Source organism: Pleuronectes platessa, chromosome 8 (genome assembly GCF_947347685.1).
Source record: "Pleuronectes platessa chromosome 8, fPlePla1.1, whole genome shotgun sequence".
Lineage (NCBI taxonomy): Eukaryota > Metazoa > Chordata > Actinopteri > Pleuronectiformes > Pleuronectidae > Pleuronectes > Pleuronectes platessa.
In genome coordinates this window covers 18,072,560-18,094,460 of record NC_070633.1, presented here as the reverse complement: position 1 = coordinate 18,094,460, position 21,901 = coordinate 18,072,560, and the positions used below count along the sequence as shown (strand labels likewise).

Here is a 21,901-nt window from a genome sequence, read left to right as displayed (position 1 = left end):
TGAAATGACCAGGTTGTTTGGTTCTGTCTTTATTTGACAATGTGGCACAGTTAAAAAAGTTGTTTGAAAATCGATGGAGTCTGTTGAACACACATCGTTGTACTTTAACTTGACCGGGCAATTCTTAACTTGTATTTGGATGGCTTATGTGATGGTGCTGAATTTGCAGTCAGTGGTTGTGGTTATCTTTCCCTGAAACATCGTTGTAACATTTTAAGGAAACATATCCTGAGTTTTTTTAGCAAGACGCCATCAAACGGCGCCTTCCGTGGTGCTGAAGGAAGAGTTTCAGATGTTGACTGTGCGCCATTTTTCTCTTAAATTATACACTTAGATTAAATAACTTTAGTTATTTGTATTCTCCGAATTGTTTTTTTTACACAACATTAAAGGTGAATTGTATGAATAGGAAGAGGGGATGCAATGATTTTCCTTCGTTCCCAGCAACAGACACGTGTTTTTTATCTTCCACTAGTTCACTGGATTATTTAAATATCAATCACCTGAGTGAAATGGCAACATGTTTATTTTAACCTTGGTATGTGTTAAATGTTTTTAATAATTGTTTTTGAATTTAGATTAAAATTAACTCATAATGGTGTATGTATTCAGAATAATACTGAAAATCGCTTTACTGTTATTAGGAGTATAATATCCATCATTTGCCACATGATGTCGCTGGAGACCATGGATATGAATGTTTCCGTATGTCGAAAACTCCTCCTCTGTGCACGGTAAAATAAAATCGTCATCGGCCAACAGTTTATTAGACACACGGTTGTGTTGGTGCCACAAGGGAAGGAGCTACAGCAGAATAACACAGGCTTTCATGGAAATGCCTGGACAGTGAATCTACAAGCTACTGGATTATATTCTTTTTCTGCATCAACGATGTATGTGCGACAACAAAAGGGATTCGCCTGGATTCATATCGTTGCGCTGCTTTGTCTTTGTGAGGGGTCCGCCTCGCAGATATCCTACTCGATTTCCGAGGAGGTGAACAAAGGCACCGTAGTGGGAAATATTGCAAAGGATTTAAACATCAACTTGCAGGAGCTGGAGGCCAGAGATCTGCGTATTGTTTCGAGTTACAGTAAGACATATTTTGACGTGAATTTGCGGACCGGAAACCTGTTTGTCGACGAGAGAATAGACCGAGAAGAGCTTTGTCCTAATGTAGCGAAATGCTCCATCAAGATACAAGCTGCTTTAAACAATCCAATGAATATACACCGCATTGAAGTCAATATTCTAGATGTAAATGATAAGTCACCTTCTTTTATTGAACAAACGCATTCACTTCATATTTCTGAATCAATATCACCGGGAGAGCAATATCTCCTCCCAGTCGCAGTAGATGCAGACATTGGCAGTAACACGGTAAAGACGTACAAGCTGAGTCAAAATGAATATTTCTCTCTGGATGTACAAAGCGGTGGAGAACACGGAGTGTCCGCTGAGTTAGTGCTGCAGAAAGCTTTGGATCGAGAGAAACAGCCGGTAATTAAACTTGTCCTGACGGCAGTAGACGGAGGGAAACCTCCGAGATCAGGAACTTTGCAGTTAATTGTTAACGTTATTGATGTTAATGACAATACACCAACTTTCAGTAAATCTCTTTATAAAGTGAGTGTCAAAGAAAACGCGACTCCTGGTTCACTTGTTATTAAATTAAATGCAACCGATGCAGATGAGGGCATGAACAGTAGAATCCTGTATTCTTTGATCAAACGGGGTAATATTGATCCATCAAATATTTTCGATCTAAATTCAGAAACTGGAGAAATTACTGTGAAGGGAACATTAGATTATGAGGAGACTCCTGCTTATGAGGTCCGAGTTCAAGCACGGGATCAAGGCACCTCTCCTCGTAGTGCACATGCCAAATTATTAATAGAGATAATTGATGTGAATGACAATGTCCCAGTGATTTCAGTGACGTCACTGATGACGCCTGTAAAAGAAGACGCAGAGCTGGGGACAATAGTTGCTTTTCTCACAGTGAGTGATACAGATGGAGGAACCAATGGTGTAGTTAACTGTAAGGTGGAGGGCTCTGTTCCGTTTAAACTCAAGTCCAACTACAAAAATGACTATTCATTAGTAGTAGATGGACCATTGGACAGAGAAAACACTTCTCTTTACAATGTCACCATTACAGCTGCAGATGAAGGAATTCCACCTCTGTCCAGCACCAGGGTCATTACTGTTCATGTTTCTGATGTCAATGACAATGCACCTCGTTTCATGGAGCCAGTGATAAAAATTTACGTGAAAGAAAACAGTCCAACAGGATCCATTATTTATACGATAAATGCCTACGATCCTGATTTGGACAGTAATGCAAAGCTGACATACAGGTTGTTAGATAACTCTCAAAAGAATATTCCAATTTCATCAATGGTTAACATCAATTCAGAAACAGGAGATATAATCAGTCTGCAGGCTTTTAACTTTGAGGAGTTGAAAACGTTTCAGTTTAAAGTTCAGGCCACAGACTCTGGTGTTCCTCCGCTCAGCAGCAACTTGACTGTGAACGTTTTTATCCTGGATGAGAATGACAACAGTCCCTCGGTTCTTTCTCCATACTCTGAGCACGGCTCCGTTAACAGTGAGAGCATCCCCTATTCTGCTGAAGCGGGATACTTTGTGGCTAAGATCAGGGCTGTAGACGCAGACTCTGGATACAACGCACTGCTTTCTTATCACCTCTCTGAGCCCAAAGGAAACAACCTCTTCCGGATCGGAACCAGCACCGGGGAAATCAGGACTAAGAGGAGAATGAGTGACAATGACTTGAAAACTCACCCCTTGGTGGTGCTGGTTTCTGATAACGGACAACCCTCCCTGTCAGCTACTGTGTCTATAGATGTGGTGGTGGTTGAGAGCACAGCTGACATCCAGACTCAGTTCAGACATGTGCCCACAAAGGACGATGGCTTCTCTGATTTAAACCTGTATCTACTGATCGGCATTGTTTCGGTGTCAGTCATTTTTTTGCTGAGCCTCATCACTTTAATAGCTGTCAAATGCCACAGGACAGACAGCAGCTTCAGCAGGTACAGCGCCCCAATGATCACCACCCACCCTGACGGGAGCTGGTCTTACTCTAAAGCTACTCAGCAGTATGACGTCTGCTTCAGCTCAGACACGCTCAAGAGTGACGTAGTGGTTTTCCCCGCACAGTTTCCGCCTGCAGATGCGGAACTGATCAGTATTAATGGAGGAGACACATATAACATGACTCAGACTTTACCAAACAAAGATAAGGTGAGTTGACATCTCCACTGAAGGTCAATATTTCCTGTCTGAATGTCAAATCAAAATTCTACTGTCTGTCTTTCCCAAATTTATTTTTCTATGCTTTTCTGAAAAAAACTTTAACTTGACCGAATTTAGCAGAGTATGTAGTTCTACCCATATACACACAGTCTTATTCCTCTATAATATAAAAGAAAACCAAATGGTTTAAAAGTGTTAATAAGACTTTGAAAGGGATCTGAGGCCTGCAGCTGTATTTGTTGGGCACTCTCCATGGTGCTGAAATGAGAAGAAAACACATTGTTGTCTTCTGGGTCTTTGTTGCCTCAACATTTTTGTAGTGGTTGTTGTTGTATTATGTGATTACTATTGCCTAGGCTGTCACTTTTTATTCCAAAGTGACAGTGATAAAATTTGGTTTGTTAAATCCTGAATAGGCTTTAAATAGCAGAATGTTATTGCATTGTGGACTTATATGGAGGAGACTAGTCAACACTGCTGAGCTCGGAATATATTCAAGCCTTTGGCTTAGCCCTTGCTTTTTCCCCAGATATTTGTATGGCTTAGATCACTATCTTGTGCTGTAGTTTATCTGGAAGTATTTGACGTGATACTTTCCCTTTGATACTGAAATTGTTTAAAGTGTGCTTTATCCCTTCAAAACGATAAGGTACAGTATATAACTGGTGTTTAAATGTGTGAAAAAGAAGTTGTGCTGCTCAATATTTACATACTCGAGTTTTACCACGAGGGGTCGCTCGTGACCACAGAATGTTTTTTGAGCTCGGTGATTTCAGTCTCCTCCTTTTCCGTGCGAGGCTCGGCAGTCCACGAGTGCTTTGTGAGCGGATAGCGATGAAAAGCAGAGGACTGGAGCGGATGGGATTTCAAGTGTTGGGAGATCGTATAGCCTGTTGTGGATGAATATATTTTGTGATCGGGACAATGCCTTTGAAAGCAGCGATGGGCGTCTGGAGGGGAAAGGAAATTCTCTGTTGGATGTGCATCCTGTTTTTATCTGACCGGTCTGCTGCTCAGATATTGTACACCGTTTCCGAGGAGGCGGACAAAGGAACCGTGGTTGGGAATCTGGCAAAGGATTTAAACGTCAATGTTCGAGACTTGCAAACAAGGAACCTCAATATGGTTTCCGGATACAGTAAGAAATATTTCGAGGCTAATGATAAGACGGGGGATGTTTACGTTAACGAGCGAGTCGATCGAGAGGAGCTTTGTCCAAACACGATAAAATGCATACTGAACTTCGAGGCCATACTGAGCAATCCTATGGTCCTGCACCGCATTGAAGTGGTTATTGTTGATTTAAATGACAACGCACCTTCCTTCGTGGAGAGGTCACACACACTAAATATATCTGAATCGTCACCGACGGGCGAACAATTCTTGCTTCCTCTGGCTCTTGATGCAGACACAGGCAGCCATTCAGTGAAAACATACAAGCTGAGCCCGAATGAATATTTCTCCTTAGACGTACAGAGCAGTGGAGAACACAGTGTATCCGCTGAGTTAGTGCTGGTAAAAGCTTTGGATAGAGAAAAACTAGCTGTTGTTACACTAACACTGACCGCTGTAGACGGAGGCAAATCTCCTAAAACCGGAAGTGTACAGATAATTGTAAATGTCCTCGACGTCAATGATAACACGCCGTCATTTAGTAAAACGCTTTACAAGGCACGCGTAAATGAAAATGCTCCCATTGGATCATTAGTAATTCAGCTGAATGCCACCGATTTAGACGAGGGAGACCACGGGAGTGTGATGTACTCTTTCGTCAAGCGTGCAAACTTCAATCCTGCAGATGTGTTTTTTATCAATGCAGAAACTGGCGATATAACAGTTACGGGCAATTTGGATTACGAAGCACAGTCTGCTTATGAAATTCATGTCCAAGCAACAGACAGAGGTTCTTCGCCTCGGAGGGCCAATGGGAAGCTGCTGGTGGAGGTCGTCGATGTGAATGACAATGCCCCCGAAATTGTAGTGACGTCACTCATGAACCCCGTGAAAGAAGATGCAGAAATAGGAAGCGTCGTGGCGTTAGTGACGGTGACGGATAAAGACGGAGGGAAAAACGGTCACACCGCCTGTAAATTGATTGGTTCCGCTCCATTTAAGCTGCGATCTAATTACAAAAATTACTACTCTTTAGTTGTGGACGGGCCCCTAAACAGAGAAGAATGCTCTTCATATAATGTTACAATTACTGCGACTGACGAAGGGACCCCGCCTCTCTCCACCAGCAGCGTTATCACCGTTCACGTATCTGATGTCAACGACAACGCTCCTCGTTTCCCTGAACCGGTCATTAATATTTATGTGAAAGAAAACAGTCCAGTTGGCGCTCGTATCTATACAATAACTGCAGTCGATCCTGATATAAATGAAAACGCTAGAGTAACATACTCATTTGGTGGGGATTCAAAAAATATTCCCATAAAGTCTGCTGTAAACATCAACTCAGAGACAGGAGATATAATCAGCCTGCAGTCGTTTAACTTCGAGGAGTTGAAAACGTTTCAGTTTAAAGTTCAGGCCACAGATTCTGGTGTTCCTCCGCTCAGCAGCAACGTGACTGTGAACGTTTTGATCCTGGATGAGAACGACAACAATCCTTCGGTTCTTTCTCCATATTCTGAGCACGGCTCCGTTAACAGTGAGAGCATCCCGTATTCTGCTGAAGCGGGATACTTTGTGGCAAAGATCAGGGCTGTAGACGCAGACTCTGGATACAACGCGCTGCTTTCTTATCACCTCTCTGAGCCCAAAGGAAACAACCTCTTCCGGATCGGAACCAGCACCGGGGAAATCAGGACTAAGAGGAGAATGAGTGACAATGACTTGAAAACTCACCCCTTGGTGGTGCTGGTTTCTGATAACGGAGAACCCTCCCTGTCAGCTACTGTGTCTATAGATGTGGTGGTGGTTGAGAACACAGCTGACATCCAGACTCAGTTCAGACATGTGCCCACAAAGGACGATGGCTTCTCTGATTTAAACCTGTATCTGCTGATCGGCATCGCGTCGGTTTCAGTTATCTTTCTGCTGAGCCTCATCACTTTAATAGCTGTCAAATGCCACAGGACAGACAGCAGCTTCAGCAGGTACAGCGCCCCAATGATCACCACCCACCCTGACGGGAGCTGGTCTTACTCTAAAGCTACTCAGCAGTATGACGTCTGCTTCAGCTCAGACACGCTCAAGAGTGACGTGGTGGTTTTCCCCGCACAGTTTCCGCCTGCAGATGCGGAACTGATCAGTATTAACGGAGGAGACACTTATACCATGACTCAGACTCTACCAAACAAAGACAAGGTGAGTTAGATTTCCTAGCTATATGACAGACTACAAGATTCGTTTCGATGTTACTGGCTCCACTTGGCTGTGGTATTTGTTTCTGTTGCCTATTTTCTGTCCTTCGATGTCGGGTTTGAGCACCGGCGCTGCCAATGGTACTGAAATCACTCGGGCCTGTTAGAGCTCCTTTGTCACTTTGGGATCAGATCTGGCACCTTTTCATAACTTTGTCATGTTTCGTTATACGTTTGTGTGAGAGTGTGAAAGCAAACGGGGATAAAAATGTAAATAATTAATTTGGGGGCAGATTTTTCTCCCCAGCAAAGCTATTCACTCGTATGAGAGCGAATGACAAAGAGATTATATGGGGTATGATTGAATGTGGCTGGTACGTACTGGCATTTGAAGCAGACGTCGTTGGTCAATAAGTGAGTTTTTCTAGTGACAGCGACGACGCTGTCCAAGGTGCTGAAATCCAGAAATAGTTTTTTAGCATGCATGAACAGTCTGCTTCACTTCATTGTAATTTAAACTTTAATAGCGGACTACGTAAATCCTCTTTCAAGTGTTTATTTATTTTGAATACACAATTTAACTTTTTTTTTATTTACCACAACTTCTACCCAAGACAAAACATTATTGAAATGTTCATGCCACTTTCAATAGCACAAATATAACAGTTGGTGTCGCCGGGAGACCATAATTTTCCATATGGCTCAATCTCCTCCCTGACTCCTCCTCTGCGTGCGCAGCGTCAGTGTTCCGCCGCTGCTTTGTTAGAAAATACACAAATGGTCAGAAGGCAGAGACGGCTACGTCTGTTGATCACCTAAACTGTGGACATGTTCGAAAATGACTATTTCTTTCGTTCTGTGTCAGCGATGGGACGTGGAGGACTTACGCTCACGGTTTGGATACAAATAGTAGCTCTGCTTTTTTTGTGTGACGGGTCGACAGCGCAGCTTTCCTTCTCCGTTTCTGAGGAGGTTGACAAAGGGACGGTGGTGGGAAATCTCGCTAAGGAATTGCAGATTAATGTCCAGGAACTGGGAAAACGGGATTTACGAATTGTTGCTGGGAATTCGAAGACGTACTTTGACGTGGATTTAAAAACCGGAGCTTTGTTCGTCTGCGATAGGATTGATCGTGAAGAGCTGTGTCCAAACACGGCAAAATGTGCCCTGAATATCGAAGCCATTCTGAGCCACCCGACGCATCTACATCGCATAGAGATCCAGATTATTGATATTAACGACAATGCACCATCTTTCCGTGAACAGGAGAAGACTTTCAATATTTCTGAATCTTCTTTTACCGGAGAGAGATATCTACTCCCAATGGCGAACGACGCAGACAGGGGGAGCAATTCGGTGAAAAGCTACAAGCTGAGTCCAAATGAGTATTTCTCTCTGGACGTACAGAGCGGTGGTCAGCACATTGAGTCTGCGGAGTTAGTGCTACAGAAATCTTTAGATAGGGAGAAACAGTCGGTTATTCACCTGACTTTAACTGCTGTGGATGGAGGAAAACCTGCTCGATTTGGGACATTAAAAATAATTGTAAATGTAATAGATATAAATGACAATGTTCCGGTATTTAGTCAATCTCTCTATAAGGCCAGGGTCATTGAAAACGCCCCATTTCAGACATCTATACTGACAGTAAGTGCTACGGATTTAGACGAAGGCATAAATGGTGAGATTACCTATTCGTTTATTGAGAGAGGACAGTTTAATCCTGAAGCTGTATTCTCCATAAATCCAGAGACAGGGGAAATAACTGTGACCGGGAAAGTAGACTATGAAGAGCATACAGCATATGATATTCGTGTACAGGCGAGAGATAAAGGTACGCCCTCACGAAGCGTTCATGGTAAAGTGTTAGTGGAGGTGACTGATGTTAATGACAACACACCTGAAATCATTATCACATCTCTTATGAGCCCGGTTAAAGAGGACGCCGAGATGGGCACAGTGGTTGCTTTGGTCACTGTAACTGACAAAGATGGAGGAAAAAATGGTCTCACAGCTGCAAATAGTCTTGGGTTGGTGCCTTTTAAACTAAAGCTAAACTACAAAAATTATTATTCATTAACGGTTGATGGACCGCTAGACAGAGAAAGTGTGGCTCAGTATAATGTCACCGTCATAGCCACTGATGAGGGCACTCCACCTCTCTCCAGCACAAGTGTCATCCCTGTTCACATTTCTGATGTGAATGACAACGCACCTCTCTTCTCAGAGCCTGTGATTAATGCATATGTGAAAGAGAATAGTGCAATGGGAGCTACCATCTTTACTATAACTGCAGTTGACCCTGATATAGAAGAAAATGCAAAAGTAACATATTCTTTACTAGATGGCATTTCAAAAAGTATTCCTATGACCTCTGTTGTAAACATCAACTCGGAGACAGGAGATATAATCATCCTGCAAGTCTTTAACTTTGAAGAGTTAAAAACGTTTCAGTTTAAAGTTCAGGCCACAGACTCTGGTGTTCCTCCACTCAGTAGCAACGTGACTGTGAACGTTTTTATCCTGGATGAGAATGACAACAGTCCTTCGGTTCTTTCTCCATATTCTGAGCACGGCTCCGTTAACAGTGAGAGCATCCCCTATTCTGCTGAAGCCGGATACTTTGTGGCAAAGATCAGGGCTGTAGACGCAGACTCTGGATACAACGCGCTGCTTTCTTATCACCTCTCTGAGTCCAGAGGAAACAACCTCTTCCGGATCGGAACCAGCACCGGGGAAATCAGGACTAAGAGGAGAATGAGTGACAATGACTTGAAAACTCACCCCTTGGTGGTGCTGGTTTCTGATAACGGAGAACCCTCCCTGTCAGCTACTGTGTCTATGGATGTGGTGGTGGTTGAGAGCACAGCTGACATCCAGACTCAGTTCAGACATGTGCCCACAAAGGACGATGGCTTCTCTGATTTAAACCTGTATCTGCTGATCGGCATTGTGTCGGTGTCAGTCATCTTTCTGCTGAGCCTCATCACTTTAATAGCAGTCAAATGCCACAGGACAGACAGCAGCTTCAGCAGGTACAGCGCCCCAATGATCACCACCCACCCTGACGGGAGCTGGTCTTACTCTAATGCTACTCAGCAGTATGACGTCTGCTTCAGCTCAGACACGCTCAAGAGTGACGTAGTGGTTTTCCCCGCACAGTTTCCGCCTGCAGATGCGGAGCTGATCAGTATTAATGGAGGAGAAACTTATACCATGACTCAGACTTTACCAAACAAAGAGAAGGTAAGGGTGAATGCACAACAAACACAGGGAAGCCAATGATTTACCGTTCTACTTCTTTCACATGAATGTAATTTATAGCTAGCCACGTAAGGACTGCAATGGATCCAAGTACTAAAACTGCATTTTGTTGCAATTGTGTATAATATGACACCTACTCATAATACCAATTTAGGAATACTCAGCTGTGAAAATACTGCAATACTTGCAAAGCACATGCTAAATGTGCTTCATATGTTTTGTTGTAACCTGTGTTTTGGTTTTAGCCTTTTGCTCATCTTTCTTTAAATGTGTCTACACTCTTGCTGAAACTTTAGGTGATGGTGTTTGTTGCTTGTCAGTTGATGTCGAGTGAGAGTGCACTTTCTGTCCTCACTGTTGATTGACTTGAACATCACCACAAGATGTCGCTATCACACCAGAGAGTTGAAGCACGTTTTTTCCCCTACTAACACTCCTCCCTTTTCGTCTGAGAGAGGTGGTTCGTAATTCTTTGTTTGTCGTGGCAGTACAGAATATATTCACTACGTTGCAAGACTGTTGTGGATGTATCATTAGTGGGACATGTTACCACAGGAGTGATTTTTTTCGAACAAATTCGTCTGGCAGTCAATGGACAGGATGAAACGACGGGATATTTTCCGGCACTGGATTTATTTTATGTTCCATGCATCTTGCACATGGAGTCTCGCCGCAGCACAGGTCGTGTATTCGGTTACAGAGGAATCGAGCTCGGGTACCACTGTGGGACATTTGGCGAAGGATTTACATTTAGACGTACAGGCACTGGAGAGCAGAGGTTTTCAGATTTCCGGACCTAATACGAGGTATTTCGAAGTAAACGTTAAGACTGGAATACTCCTGGTGAAAGACAGAATAGACCGAGAGGAGCTCTGCTCGCGTAATGCTAAATGCTCCCTGGAAGTGGAAGCCATTGTTAACTCTCCGCTCAATCTCTATCGCTTCGAAGTTAAAATCTTGGATATAAACGACAATGCACCATCTTTTCGGATTCCAGGGATTGTTCTGAATGTGTCCGAGTCATCTTTCCCCGGGGAAAGATTTACGCTACCAAACGCCTTTGATGCGGATGTCGGGAGTTTTTCTGTTAAGGGCTACAAGCTGAGCCAGAATGAACATTTCACCCTTGATGTGCAAAATAGTGGAGAGCAGGCGATTTCTGCTGAAATGGTGCTGCAGAAAGCCTTAGACCGCGAGAAACAAGCAGTCATCAAACTAACACTGACAGCTGTCGATGGAGGAAAACCTCAGAAGTCTGGCACGTTACATATCACTGTTAATGTACAAGATGTCAATGATAATGTTCCGGTTTTTGACAAACAGTTGTACAAAGCCACGGTGGCAGAAAACACGCAGCAAGGTGCATCTGTTATATCTGTACATGCTCGGGATTTAGACGAGGGTCTCAACGGAGAAGTTCTGTATTATTTTATCAACCACGACAATGATAACTACGTTAATAAATTTAAAATCAATGCAGTAACTGGAGAGATTACAGTGAACGGTGAATTGGATCATGAAAAAAGCAACGCAGTTGAGATACGAGTCCAAGCGAAAGACAAAGGGCCAAACCCAAGATCCTCTCATTGTAAAGTACTCGTTGAAATAACGGATGTAAATGATAACCCACCAGAAATATCAGTCACGTCTTTAGTCGACGTAGTGAAGGAAGACGCGGCTCTGGACACCATGGTTGGACTCATAACGGTCAGAGATAACGACTCTGATAAAAACGGCGTTGTTCAAGTTAAAATACTTGATCCAGTGCCGTTTAAAATTAAAAACACTTACAAGAATCATTATTCTTTAGTCGTAGATGGAACTCTAGACAGAGAACGAGCTTCCTTATACAATGTCACAATAGTAGCAACTGATGAAGGGGTTCCCCCTCTTTCTAGTACAAGTGTTATTACAGTCCATGTTTCTGATGTCAACGACAACCCACCTCGTTTTAAAGAACCCGTTATAAACATTTTCGTCAAAGAAAACAGTCCTGTAGGCATCATCTATACCATGACTGCAGATGATCCTGATGTTGACGAGAATGCAAAAGTGACGTTTTCTGCAATGAATAATAATAATAACAAACACAATGCAATAGGGTCAGTTATAAACGTCAACTCAGAGACAGGAGATATAATCAGTCTGCAGTCGTTTAACTTTGAGGAGTTGAAAACGTTTCAGTTTATAATTCAGGCCAAAGACTCTGGTGTTCCTCCGCTCAGCAGCAACGTGACTGTGAACGTTTTGATCCTGGATGAGAATGACAACAGTCCAACGGTTCTCTCTCCATACTCTGAGCACGGCTCCGTTAACAGTGAGAGCATCCCCTATTCTGCTGAGGCTGGATACTTTGTAGCAAAGATCAGGGCTGTAGACGCGGACTCTGGATACAACGCGTTGCTTTCTTATCACCTCTCTGAGCCCAAAGGAAACAACCTCTTCCGGATCGGAACCAGCACCGGGGAAATCCGGACTAAGAGGAGAATGAGTGACAATGACTTGAAAACTCACCCCTTGGTGGTGCTGGTTTCTGATAACGGAGAACCCTCCCTGTCAGCTACTGTGTCTATAGATGTGGTGGTGGTTGAGAACACAGCTGACATCCAGACTCAGTTCAGACATGTGCCCACAAAGGACGATGGCTTCTCTGATTTAAACCTGTATCTACTGATCGGCATTGTGTCGGTGTCAGTCATCTTTCTGCTGAGCCTCATCACTTTAATAGCTGTAAAATGCCACAGGACAGAGAGCAGCTTCAGCAGGTACAGCGCCCCAATGATCACCACCCACCCTGACGGGAGCTGGTCTTACTCGAACGCTACTCAGCAGTATGACGTCTGCTTCAGCTCAGATACGCTCAAGAGTGACGTAGTGGTTTTCCCCGCACAGTTTCCGCCTGCAGATGCGGAGCTTATCAGTATTAATGAAGGAGACCCTTATACCATGACTCAGACTCTACCGAACAAAGAGAAGGTGAGTTAAGTCTCCGGCTAGAACTTTAACATTACCTAATTAATAAGGTAACTTTCCTCCGGCATTACACAAAAAATGTGTTTCAACTGTTTTAGTTCTGCGTATTTTCTGGAAAAGTGTTTTCTTGTATTTGTTTATTGGGCCTTTTCTTTCTTTCCCGTATGCTCAGGCAGTACGCGCTGTCCATGGTTCTGAATTCACTGGGGACTGTTTCTGCTTCTTTGACTCAGAGCAAACCCGGAGAGAGAAGGCTACTCCTAACTTGTCTTAATGTCAAATACCAAGAAAGTTAAATAGTCATAAAAAATAAAGTATTAATGCAAATACAGCTTGTGAGTAACGTTGCAATATGTAAAGCATATGACTCTTCACTCAACAAGTTTAATATACAACAACTTGTGATTAAGTGATTAATAACACTGCCTAAAAATATAAACTCAATATTTGCACAATAATGATCGGAACAAACATGGCTGTTTTCAGCTACAGTACAAAAGCCGCTGGCTCAAGGCACAATATCGTGCAACCTTATCTATCAGCTCAGTGTGAGCAAGATGTTTTGAAGTCATTGTTATCTGGAAATTTATGAACCATATTTTTTCCCCGATTCACAGTAGTGAGCTGTACTGCAGATGCATAAATGATAACAATGTTGTTGGAAAGAAGGAATCTTAGCATAACCAACAAACTTTGGTGGCGTGCTGGACTTTACCAGCTTTTGCATGTGGTCCATTTTAAAAGGTAAAGTTTCCAAACCAACAGCTGGTTTAGAGCAGTTTGCTTAAGATGATTAACTTAGATACTCACAGTGAGAAGACTTGAAAGGTGGCGTGAACACATCGTAGGTTGTACCAGCGGTTTTTCCAGCGGTTGTTGAAGCAGTAGTCGGAAGACAGCAGTTGTTGGTAGATAATCAGGATTTACAGCAGTTCCAGTGGATTCACATCGCGACATATCCACTTCAAAAAGCGTCCGAGATGTTTTAAAGTGTTTAAGCTATAGTATAACATATTTCCTAAACGTTTGTCCTGTGTGGCTTCAACACACTAATTCTGGGGTGTAATAACCTCTGTGTGCTTCTTAACAAGTGATTTAGCTGCAAGCAGAGACTGCCTGAAACAATATGTTGATTATTCTGTGTTGATTCCGTGGTTAGTGTACCCCCTTTACAACGTTGTGCAGGTGTTAATGTTTGTTTGGGGCGTGGAGGACTTCCCGACTATCACCGCGCCATTTTTAAAATCCAAAGAGGCGCCTCTTCTGCTGCTTCTTATTCTTCTCTTAACTGGGTGCCGTGTGGCTCATTGCTGCCTCCCGCTGTTCAACAGTCGACACGAATCCATCGCGCATGTTCTTCTTCTCTCCAGCGGCACAATTACCCGAGCTCAGTGCTGCCCCTGAAGGGCGGGAGCGTGTAGACTCCACACGGGATGTGTTACCTGACGTGAAAAAATACCGCTGTCCGCGTGAGTGAGTGTGTGTTTAGTTATTTCACGAGCTGCTTACGTCGACTTCCTGTAAACGTGAGGCACCTTTTGGAGTATTTTACAAACCCTGTCGCGTTCATGTGGATTATTTCATGGCTCTGCTGGGAGAGAGGAAGGTGTAAACACAACCATAGCTAAGCTAATGTGTCCAGTTTCTTATTGAGCTTTGTGAAACCAGTAATGTACCAGAAGCTGAAGTGGACACGTTTCATGAGGCAGGGCATTTGTCTGTATGTGTGTGTGTGCCTGCTGATTCAGCTTTTCTTTGTATTTTGTTCAGAAGTTGTGTCAAAGGCCTTGTACACTGATAGTGATTGTTATTCTGTTAAGGGCTACAAGCCTTTGCCAAGATGAACATTTCAACCTGAATTTGCAGAATCGTGGAGATCATGGCTCTGTCTGCTGAAGTGGTAGCACAGAATGTCTTAGACCACAACAAACAGGCTGTTATCAATCTAATGCTGACAGCTGTAAAGGGAGGAAAACCTCTGAAATCAGGCATCTTACATGTCCCTGTTAGTGATTGTGGCTGTTTAGCTCTTAGCTCAGGTTGAAGTCACATGCTTGGGCTGGGAATTATGAGAGGTAGCATATCTCAGTGCATCCATAGGCCCTTTTCACAGCACACAGTTACACTCGTCATAGTAGAGAAAACCTCGGTGAAAGCCTGCATCAATGGTCGCCCTGTTTTTTTTAAGTGCCCCTGTAACCTGTAACAGTAGCACACTGAACCTGGAGCAGCTAAATGGAGTTGAGTGCTAATGTATTTAGTTATTTTCCTCTGTGCTTATTTCATTGTGACGAGTCTAATAAAGTCTGTGAAAGTGTCCTATAATATTGACTATGGTGGAATTTGTCCCACCTGTACTCTCCTAACAGGAATGTGAGGGACATGTCTCTGATGCACATGTCACTCTCATGACAGAAAATCAAATATGGGCAAAATAATGTAGAACACTTGTGTGGGTGGCATTGTAGGTTTGTTGGTCATTTAATTCTCTCAGCGTCTTTACTGTAAGAGTTTTAGACTTTAGAGAGCCCCTTCTCTAATCTGAATTTTTTTTTCTCTCTCTTCATTATTGTACTGCTTCTATTTATTCTACTCTTTCAATCCAATGTGTTTACTGAGATATTTCCTTGAGCATCTCTGGAGTCACATGTTATCCTTCCTGATGCTCACCATCAGAGCTTTTAGTCCTCTATTTAGTATAGGCTTGTATTTAGGTAGTATTTTTAAATCCAATTTGTCTGTATTATAAGCTTGTGTTTTCAACACATGTTCATATTTTAGCTGATGGCAATGCATTCCAAGACCCCATTGTATTGTGAAACATGGTTATACATTCATAGGGCAGTGTGTGACAGTGTATTTCACTTTACAGTATAGCAAAGGGTCGCTCTTGGCCAATAATATCAAATAAAAATGAGGATATTGCTTTTTGTTGCTCGAAATAATAATAATGATTACAGCTTTTTATAACTCCCCCTCATTCCCCAAATCAGTGTTGTGCATTTAGATCTCGTTTATTTTCCCTTTTCCTGCCGGCTCCCTGTCCCATTTTCCATTGCTCTGCAGTGACAGAACATACACGATATTATTCATCTCACGTCGGCTCCTTTTTCTCTCCCTCCTCCTCCACCATGCTGTCAGACCTTTCTCTCGTTCCCCTCCCCCTCTCCTTCAGCAGCAGCACTCTGAGAAGGGGAGCAGCTGAGAGAAATAACAGGGAATTAACATCCATCTCTGCAGACATGTGCGGATTGGCCTCAGAGCGATGTAAACATGATCCAATATATTTTTCATTAACGTGCCTGATGTACAAGCAGAGCAGAGGCGACCTTGATCCGCTCGCATCAACAAGCACATCGCGTTGAATTCGTCAGTGGATAAATCGAGGTTTCACGCGCGTTGCCGTGCCATTCACACTTATTCATGATGGTTATCATGGCTCCTAACTGGTGGAACATGTGATGATATTCTCGGCGAGGCTCACGGTGCATTGCGTTGCTGTGGATCTCGGATGCTTTGGAGTCACTCAGACGAGATGACCTCATTTCAGGGAGTGGTCCAGAGCAAACCAGCATGGCCTGATCTGTCAAAACTCAGTTAATTTGATTGATTCAGTGCGTATAAGGGCTCTGTGCGCTCTCACAGACTGCGCATGCTGCAAAGCGATGCGAATGGGCTGTGTGAAGCTTAGAAGTGGGTCAGCGGGTGATTTAAAGATGGCAGCGCACTTCATGCGCCATCTGACTGAGACCTGTGCTTCTGTAGACGCCGAGCTCCCTTTTTATTCTTTTCAAATATGCTCACAGGCTCTCCACACCACTGCATGAAACGATGCCCGGAGCGGTCTCTCTGCGTAAAAGTGGTCCTGTGTGTTATGTATTGCTGCAGCAGCTTTCTGTGGATGTGACTGAGGGGGAGGGGCAGGTAATTTTCCGCTACTCGCTGCAGTAGCATCAGCAGGGAGCTTCAGGACCGAGGTATCTGCTCAGCTCGGCTCGGCTCGGCACAGCTCTCCCTCCTGCTCCGCTCTGCGGCTGGGCGGGGCCGACAACACCTCGTGTCAGTCACAGCTGAGCCGGTTGGGCGGGGCAGAGGGCTGCGATGGATGAGCAGAAGCTTTTATCTGTGACACGGTCTTCGGAACATCGTGTGTCTGTCTGAATGTGTTTGACCTCCGTGTATACTGTTGTATAATATACTTATATTTACTAGGCCATGATAATAATAATAATATGAGCATTCAAGAACTAATGAGAGCAAATAGTGGCAACATGGATAGAATGGCATGGTATAGAGTTTGTTTCTGATAAAAGCTTCTCTCTCCCCCCTACCGAAGTGCTGCAACATGCATTCAATTATTGATCACACTACATTACCCTGGTGGAGGCACACAGCTAAGTGGTTTAGTTCATAGATTGCAGATCCTTGTGATGGAGTAAACCGGTGGGCTTAACAGATGGACCCATTATGATGTAGAAATGTCCTTACCTCATCACTTTTAATACAAAGACACACACCAGCAGCATGTTTAACCGAAAACATGAATACATTCCTAATCTCTGTCTATCTGCTTGTCACACACATGTCTTGTGTACAGGCTACTTCCTGTTTTTCTCCTTGACAAGGGTGTGTCCTTTGTGCTGGTGAGGTTAGCTCTGCTGTCTGTGGTTACCATGGAGACTGCTCTGAGCCGTAATGAAATGATGAACTAGTCTGTTTCCAGGGAGCTGCCAGTATGCAGCCCACCCCCACCCAGACATCCACCCCAGCATGTGTCGTAAACACAAGCAGGAAGGAAGCGCTGTGGACACAATGGGAGGCAGGAGAGATGGAGAGAGATGGAGAACGAGAGAGAGAAAGAGAAAGATGCGGACGTACAGCATCCTGAGCAGAAATGCCAAGTCAGATGAGGCAAGCGAGGGAAAATAGTGCATGCTATTTTAGAATCGCTCCTCAAACATGAGAGGGTTTTAGAGGATGCGACAAATGCGTAAGGCGCAGATTTGAGCCTTGAGCACGAGATAGTGAGGAAAAGGGAGCTTCTGTGGATGAGATGGACAAAAAAGACCCACATTAGATACACGCCCTGCAGCTGAGTGAGAACATCACAGGCTTACAATTGGTCACAGATATGAGGAAGAACTTATCGCCATCCCTCCTCTTCTCCCCATTTCAACCAAACTCATTCTGGGACATGCCCCCTCTTAGTGGCATCGGGATGCTGTCGCCGTCATTAGATTAGCTTTGTCATGCTCAGAAGCACGGGTAGCATCCTCTCCCATCCGGCAAGGACACAATGCCGGGGCATCCTAAGAGGGAAGTATCCAAAGCCTGCCTGCGTTTCCTGATAGCTTTGTTCAGTGCCACAACAAGAATCTTTTTGATTTATGCAGAGGCTGTACCAGGACGGCCAAGGAACTGTTTAACCCGTGCAGGGCCCCCAAAGGGAGGGATTTGTGCTGTTTTTAGTTCTCTCATGCCCTTTATGTTTGAAAGCAAGGTACACCAGGGATCAGCGCAAACAGACATACCCGGAATATTCCTCCTCCACCAGCTTACTGTGTCCACCTGAGTAAAAGGATTGTGGTTAGCAGGGCTCTTTTGTTCCAGGGATTTTAAAATGGGGCAAGATTTTGTGCCTATTAGGAAAATAGGATGGGAAGAAGGTACGAGAACACAGCTTCTCCTAGGGCTATAAATGAAAATACAAAATAATACCAGTCACCAGTCTGCTCTTGCTAATGCGATTGTAGCGTCTGTATTTTCAGGTTCGTATATCAAGGTGTTTTTTTTCTAGCTCCTATAATATTATTAGAGTATTCTAAAAGTGAGTGGCAGCTAGAGCAGGTTTGTAGTAGGTTTAAATACCATTCATGGCCGCTTCGGAGACAAATGGTTGACTTCAGCCGGCTTGCTTCCTTTAAGGATTGTGTATGTTATGTAATTCATACATTTATGGTATCTTTACAGGCTCTATTGTGACATACAGATCATTCTTTTCTCACTTCTCCGGGGGTGCCTTGCAGTCACTGTTTTGTAACCGAGAAAGAAAATGCCGGCCAATGCAGCCTGACGTCTGTTCCCTCCTTCTCTCTCTCTCTCTCTCTTGCTCTCACGCACTCTTCTTCTCTCAGCACACACACGCACTCATAGCTGATGGGATTAGTGTTTTAGTGCTTTAGCTTAATGAGAAAGCCTGTGTGGAGGGGCAGGGGATGGGGTGATGATCATGTGTCCAACCCTTGTACTACCACATTTTTCCAACAGAGGGACCAGTTTCACTGTCTCTCCAACCTCTGCTCCCTCCGGCTCAGCTTGCCTCCCCCATGCAGTAGGATTAAATGATGCAGTGCTATTGGCAGTGGATTCTTAGTTTTTTTTTAACCGAGGCTTAGCTCTTTGTATTCAGTATAGTTTTGAGACTCATCTTGAAGAGGCAGTTTTGCGGTCATAGATTTTTAAGGGAGTTTCTTTTTGTTATTTCAGTGCATCTTTTGTAATTCGCACATTTCCTGGCACCACAGGCATCACCGTCCGCCTAGACAACAGCGTGCACACATTTCATCTTCTGCGGCACTAAACTAAAGCTTTATGATACAAGATTTTAGTTAGAGAAGCAGTTATGGAAACTTCTGGTCCACAGTCTTTCTTAATGAATATATATAATGATCTTTGTCCTTTCACTCTAAATGCTTTAACGTGAGACACATTGAACTTTACCTGTAAGTCAGTAGTTACAGTCATTGTAACCTGAGTGCTGCCATTACCCTCAGTCTGTGCATCTGTTTATCAAAGCTCCTGATGGCTGTTTTTGTGCCATTTCCAAATGAGTGGAGACAACAGCAGAAGATGTTCTGACATTTTCCATGACAAAATAGATTTGTCCTTAGATAGCATTTGCGGCATTGTATTTATTGTTTTACTCAGCCTTTGTCTGTGTGTGTGTCAGCGAGCATACATGCCTACAGGCTTGAATGCCCTTTAAGTTTGCATGACTGCCTGTATGTATATGTTTTGAGCGAGGGAGTGATGTAAGCGGTCATTCTTCATGATAGCCCAGCCATGACCCGTTTCACTGTGGGATCGCAGAGAAAGAGAGACGGGGTCCATACTTGGGAAGTATCATGAATGAGTTTTAGAGTGGCCACTTACAGTACTAATGAGGATGAGTCTTAGAATATTATTAATTTGGTGGCCATCTTGCATAATTGATGGGGCGGGGTGATGGGTGAGAGGGGTGTTAATAATCTGCTAGAGAGAATGAGGGAAGAGGGAGTCTCAGTTTTTACACTCTGAATTATCTCTCTTCCTATCACAAGTCTAAAGACACAATTTATTTTTTCAACCATATTTGTTTGTTTGTTTATTTTGTCTATCTCCCTGCTAAGGGCATGAGCTCTTGTGTTTCCACTTGAGAATCTATGCCCCAGGGCCAGTCCTCAGCTGGGACACTGGATGTTTGAAAGAGGCGCAGCTGGTGCCACTCCACAATGAAAAATGTAGGCGAGAGACAATTATAGGAGAATATTAAGAGGTTGGACGAGGGGTTGAGAATACAAAATAGGTAAATTAATTTATGAGGAGGTGCGGGGGGATATTTTTATGCCAACCTGGGAAAAAAAGTGAGAAAAAAATACTAATTATCCAATTAGCTCTTTGAAATTGGTGTTTGTTGATGCATAACATGCGTCTGTCTGCAGGTGGATTAATGGTGATAACTTCATCTGCAGAACTCCTGAGTGGGAAATGAAATAATCCACAGCTCGGTGGCATGCAATTAACGCTGAAACAGATGGGAGTATTTATAATGGCCTCTGTACCAGAGAGCTGCAGTGACATATCAAAAACATCACACGAGCATAAAGGAAGGAGAGGAGGAGACTGAGCGATACAGGTGGAAAGGTCATGTGTAAATGCTGGTCTCTGTTTGGTGTTGACGAGATAAACGTCTCTATGTTTTCACTTTTGTGTTATTGCTGCAACACGGAGGTTCAAGATGTCCCACCGGGAAAATCGGCTAAATGTCACGGTTAGCATGGCAGACCGACATGTGGACCCATCAGAGACTGTTAACCCCCGGCTGAAAGAAACCTTATCACTGCTGCTCAGAGATGAGGGATGTTTGCAGAGACACAAATCCGGGCCATGGGAAACAGCGGCCATTTAGCGTGTTTCACAGCAGCAGGACTTCACATAAAGGCAAAGTGTTTCCATTTGATGCCATTGGAAAATACAATGTTTTTCTTACTAACCAGTAGCCAGGAATAATTTCATTTTTAATTATACTAAAAGACCTTAGCTATAGGCCAACACGCATTGAGCCAAGACCCCCCACCCCCCCTGCAGGTGAAATCTGATCAGCCCCTAAAGTGCCCCTGTCCTATCAGTAGTACTAACTAGTCACCTACTAACAATTAACGAATATGGCAATTGAATCAAAGCAATAGAGCTAACGGTAAACAGAAAATGACTTAAATGTGCTCCTCACTGAACTGTGTATGGATGTTGCACATATAACATCATGTCCCGTCTGTGTAAATTGTGGCTCCTTTTTCCCCCCGATTAAGAGAAATGGTAAATGGTCTGTATTTACATATCCACCACTGCATGAAGTATTTTATAAACGCACTGCGTAAAATGGCATGTTTTGTAATAATTTGTCTTCCGTCGACGCACATTTGGCTGCTTTTCCAATTCCCCATTTCGCCACCTCCTCCTCGTCGCCTCCGAGTGTGAAGAGTTGCTCCATCCACTATAGCAGCATCCGAAGTGACTCACTGTCTCGGTCTCCCGGGATGCCAAGTGCAGTGGTCGCCGTGGGCAGACGTGGGCATGGGTGAGAATGAGAGAGAAAAGAAAAAGATTTTGTAGGCGGTGGACGCTCATCTCATCTTGGCCCAGTGGACAGGATGAACCAAGAGGGTCTCATAAGGCCATTTCTTCACAGCACAGCTTGCATAAATAGGGCTGATGGATTAAATCAACACAGCGTGGATGTGTTTATATATGTGCAGCCTACGCTAGATTCAGCCATGTCTCTGCTCGGAACAATTCGTTTTTGTGTTCTTGGTGGA

At 43.7% G+C, this 21,901-nt stretch overlaps 4 protein-coding genes across 13 annotated transcripts in view; all 4 read left to right on the top strand.

Annotated features, from left to right (window-relative positions):
• The window catches only part of LOC128446183 (protocadherin alpha-C2), a 150,794-nt gene that overhangs the window by 107,025 nt on the left and 21,868 nt on the right, over nucleotides 1-21,901 (top strand). Inside the window, exon 1 of one of the 10 annotated variants that reach the window (XM_053429158.1) lies at nucleotides 7,354-9,836. The exons of the other annotated variants lie outside the window; for them this stretch is intronic. Within the exon in view, the coding sequence (XP_053285133.1) occupies nucleotides 7,419-9,836 (2,418 nt within the window). The 5' untranslated portion in view covers nucleotides 7,354-7,418. Of the gene's footprint in view, nucleotides 1-7,353; nucleotides 9,837-21,901 lie in introns of those variants that run through there. 10 annotated transcript variants of the gene reach the window in all.
• On the top strand, nucleotides 784-3,279 carry LOC128446187 (protocadherin alpha-2). Its single transcript, XM_053429170.1, has one exon. The coding sequence runs from the start codon at nucleotides 892-894 to the stop codon at nucleotides 3,277-3,279; it is 2,388 nt and encodes a 795-aa protein (XP_053285145.1). The 5' UTR covers nucleotides 784-891.
• Nucleotides 4,111-6,603, top strand: LOC128446184 (protocadherin alpha-13). The gene has a single exon (XM_053429166.1). It carries the CDS (start codon nucleotides 4,207-4,209, stop codon nucleotides 6,601-6,603), a length of 2,397 nt encoding a protein of 798 aa, XP_053285141.1. The 5' UTR covers nucleotides 4,111-4,206.
• Nucleotides 10,379-12,839, top strand: LOC128446185 (protocadherin alpha-5). The gene has a single exon (XM_053429168.1). The coding sequence runs from the start codon at nucleotides 10,446-10,448 to the stop codon at nucleotides 12,837-12,839; it is 2,394 nt and encodes a 797-aa protein (XP_053285143.1). The 5' UTR covers nucleotides 10,379-10,445.

What these genes read in the sequence shown, in the direction of transcription:
- LOC128446185 (XM_053429168.1), top strand. Translation starts at nt 10,446, where the DNA reads ATGGACAGGATGAAACGACGGGATATTTTCCGGCACTGGATTTATTTT.
- LOC128446187 (XM_053429170.1), top strand. Translation starts at nt 892, where the DNA reads ATGTATGTGCGACAACAAAAGGGATTCGCCTGGATTCATATCGTTGCG.
- LOC128446184 (XM_053429166.1), top strand. Translation starts at nt 4,207, where the DNA reads ATGCCTTTGAAAGCAGCGATGGGCGTCTGGAGGGGAAAGGAAATTCTC.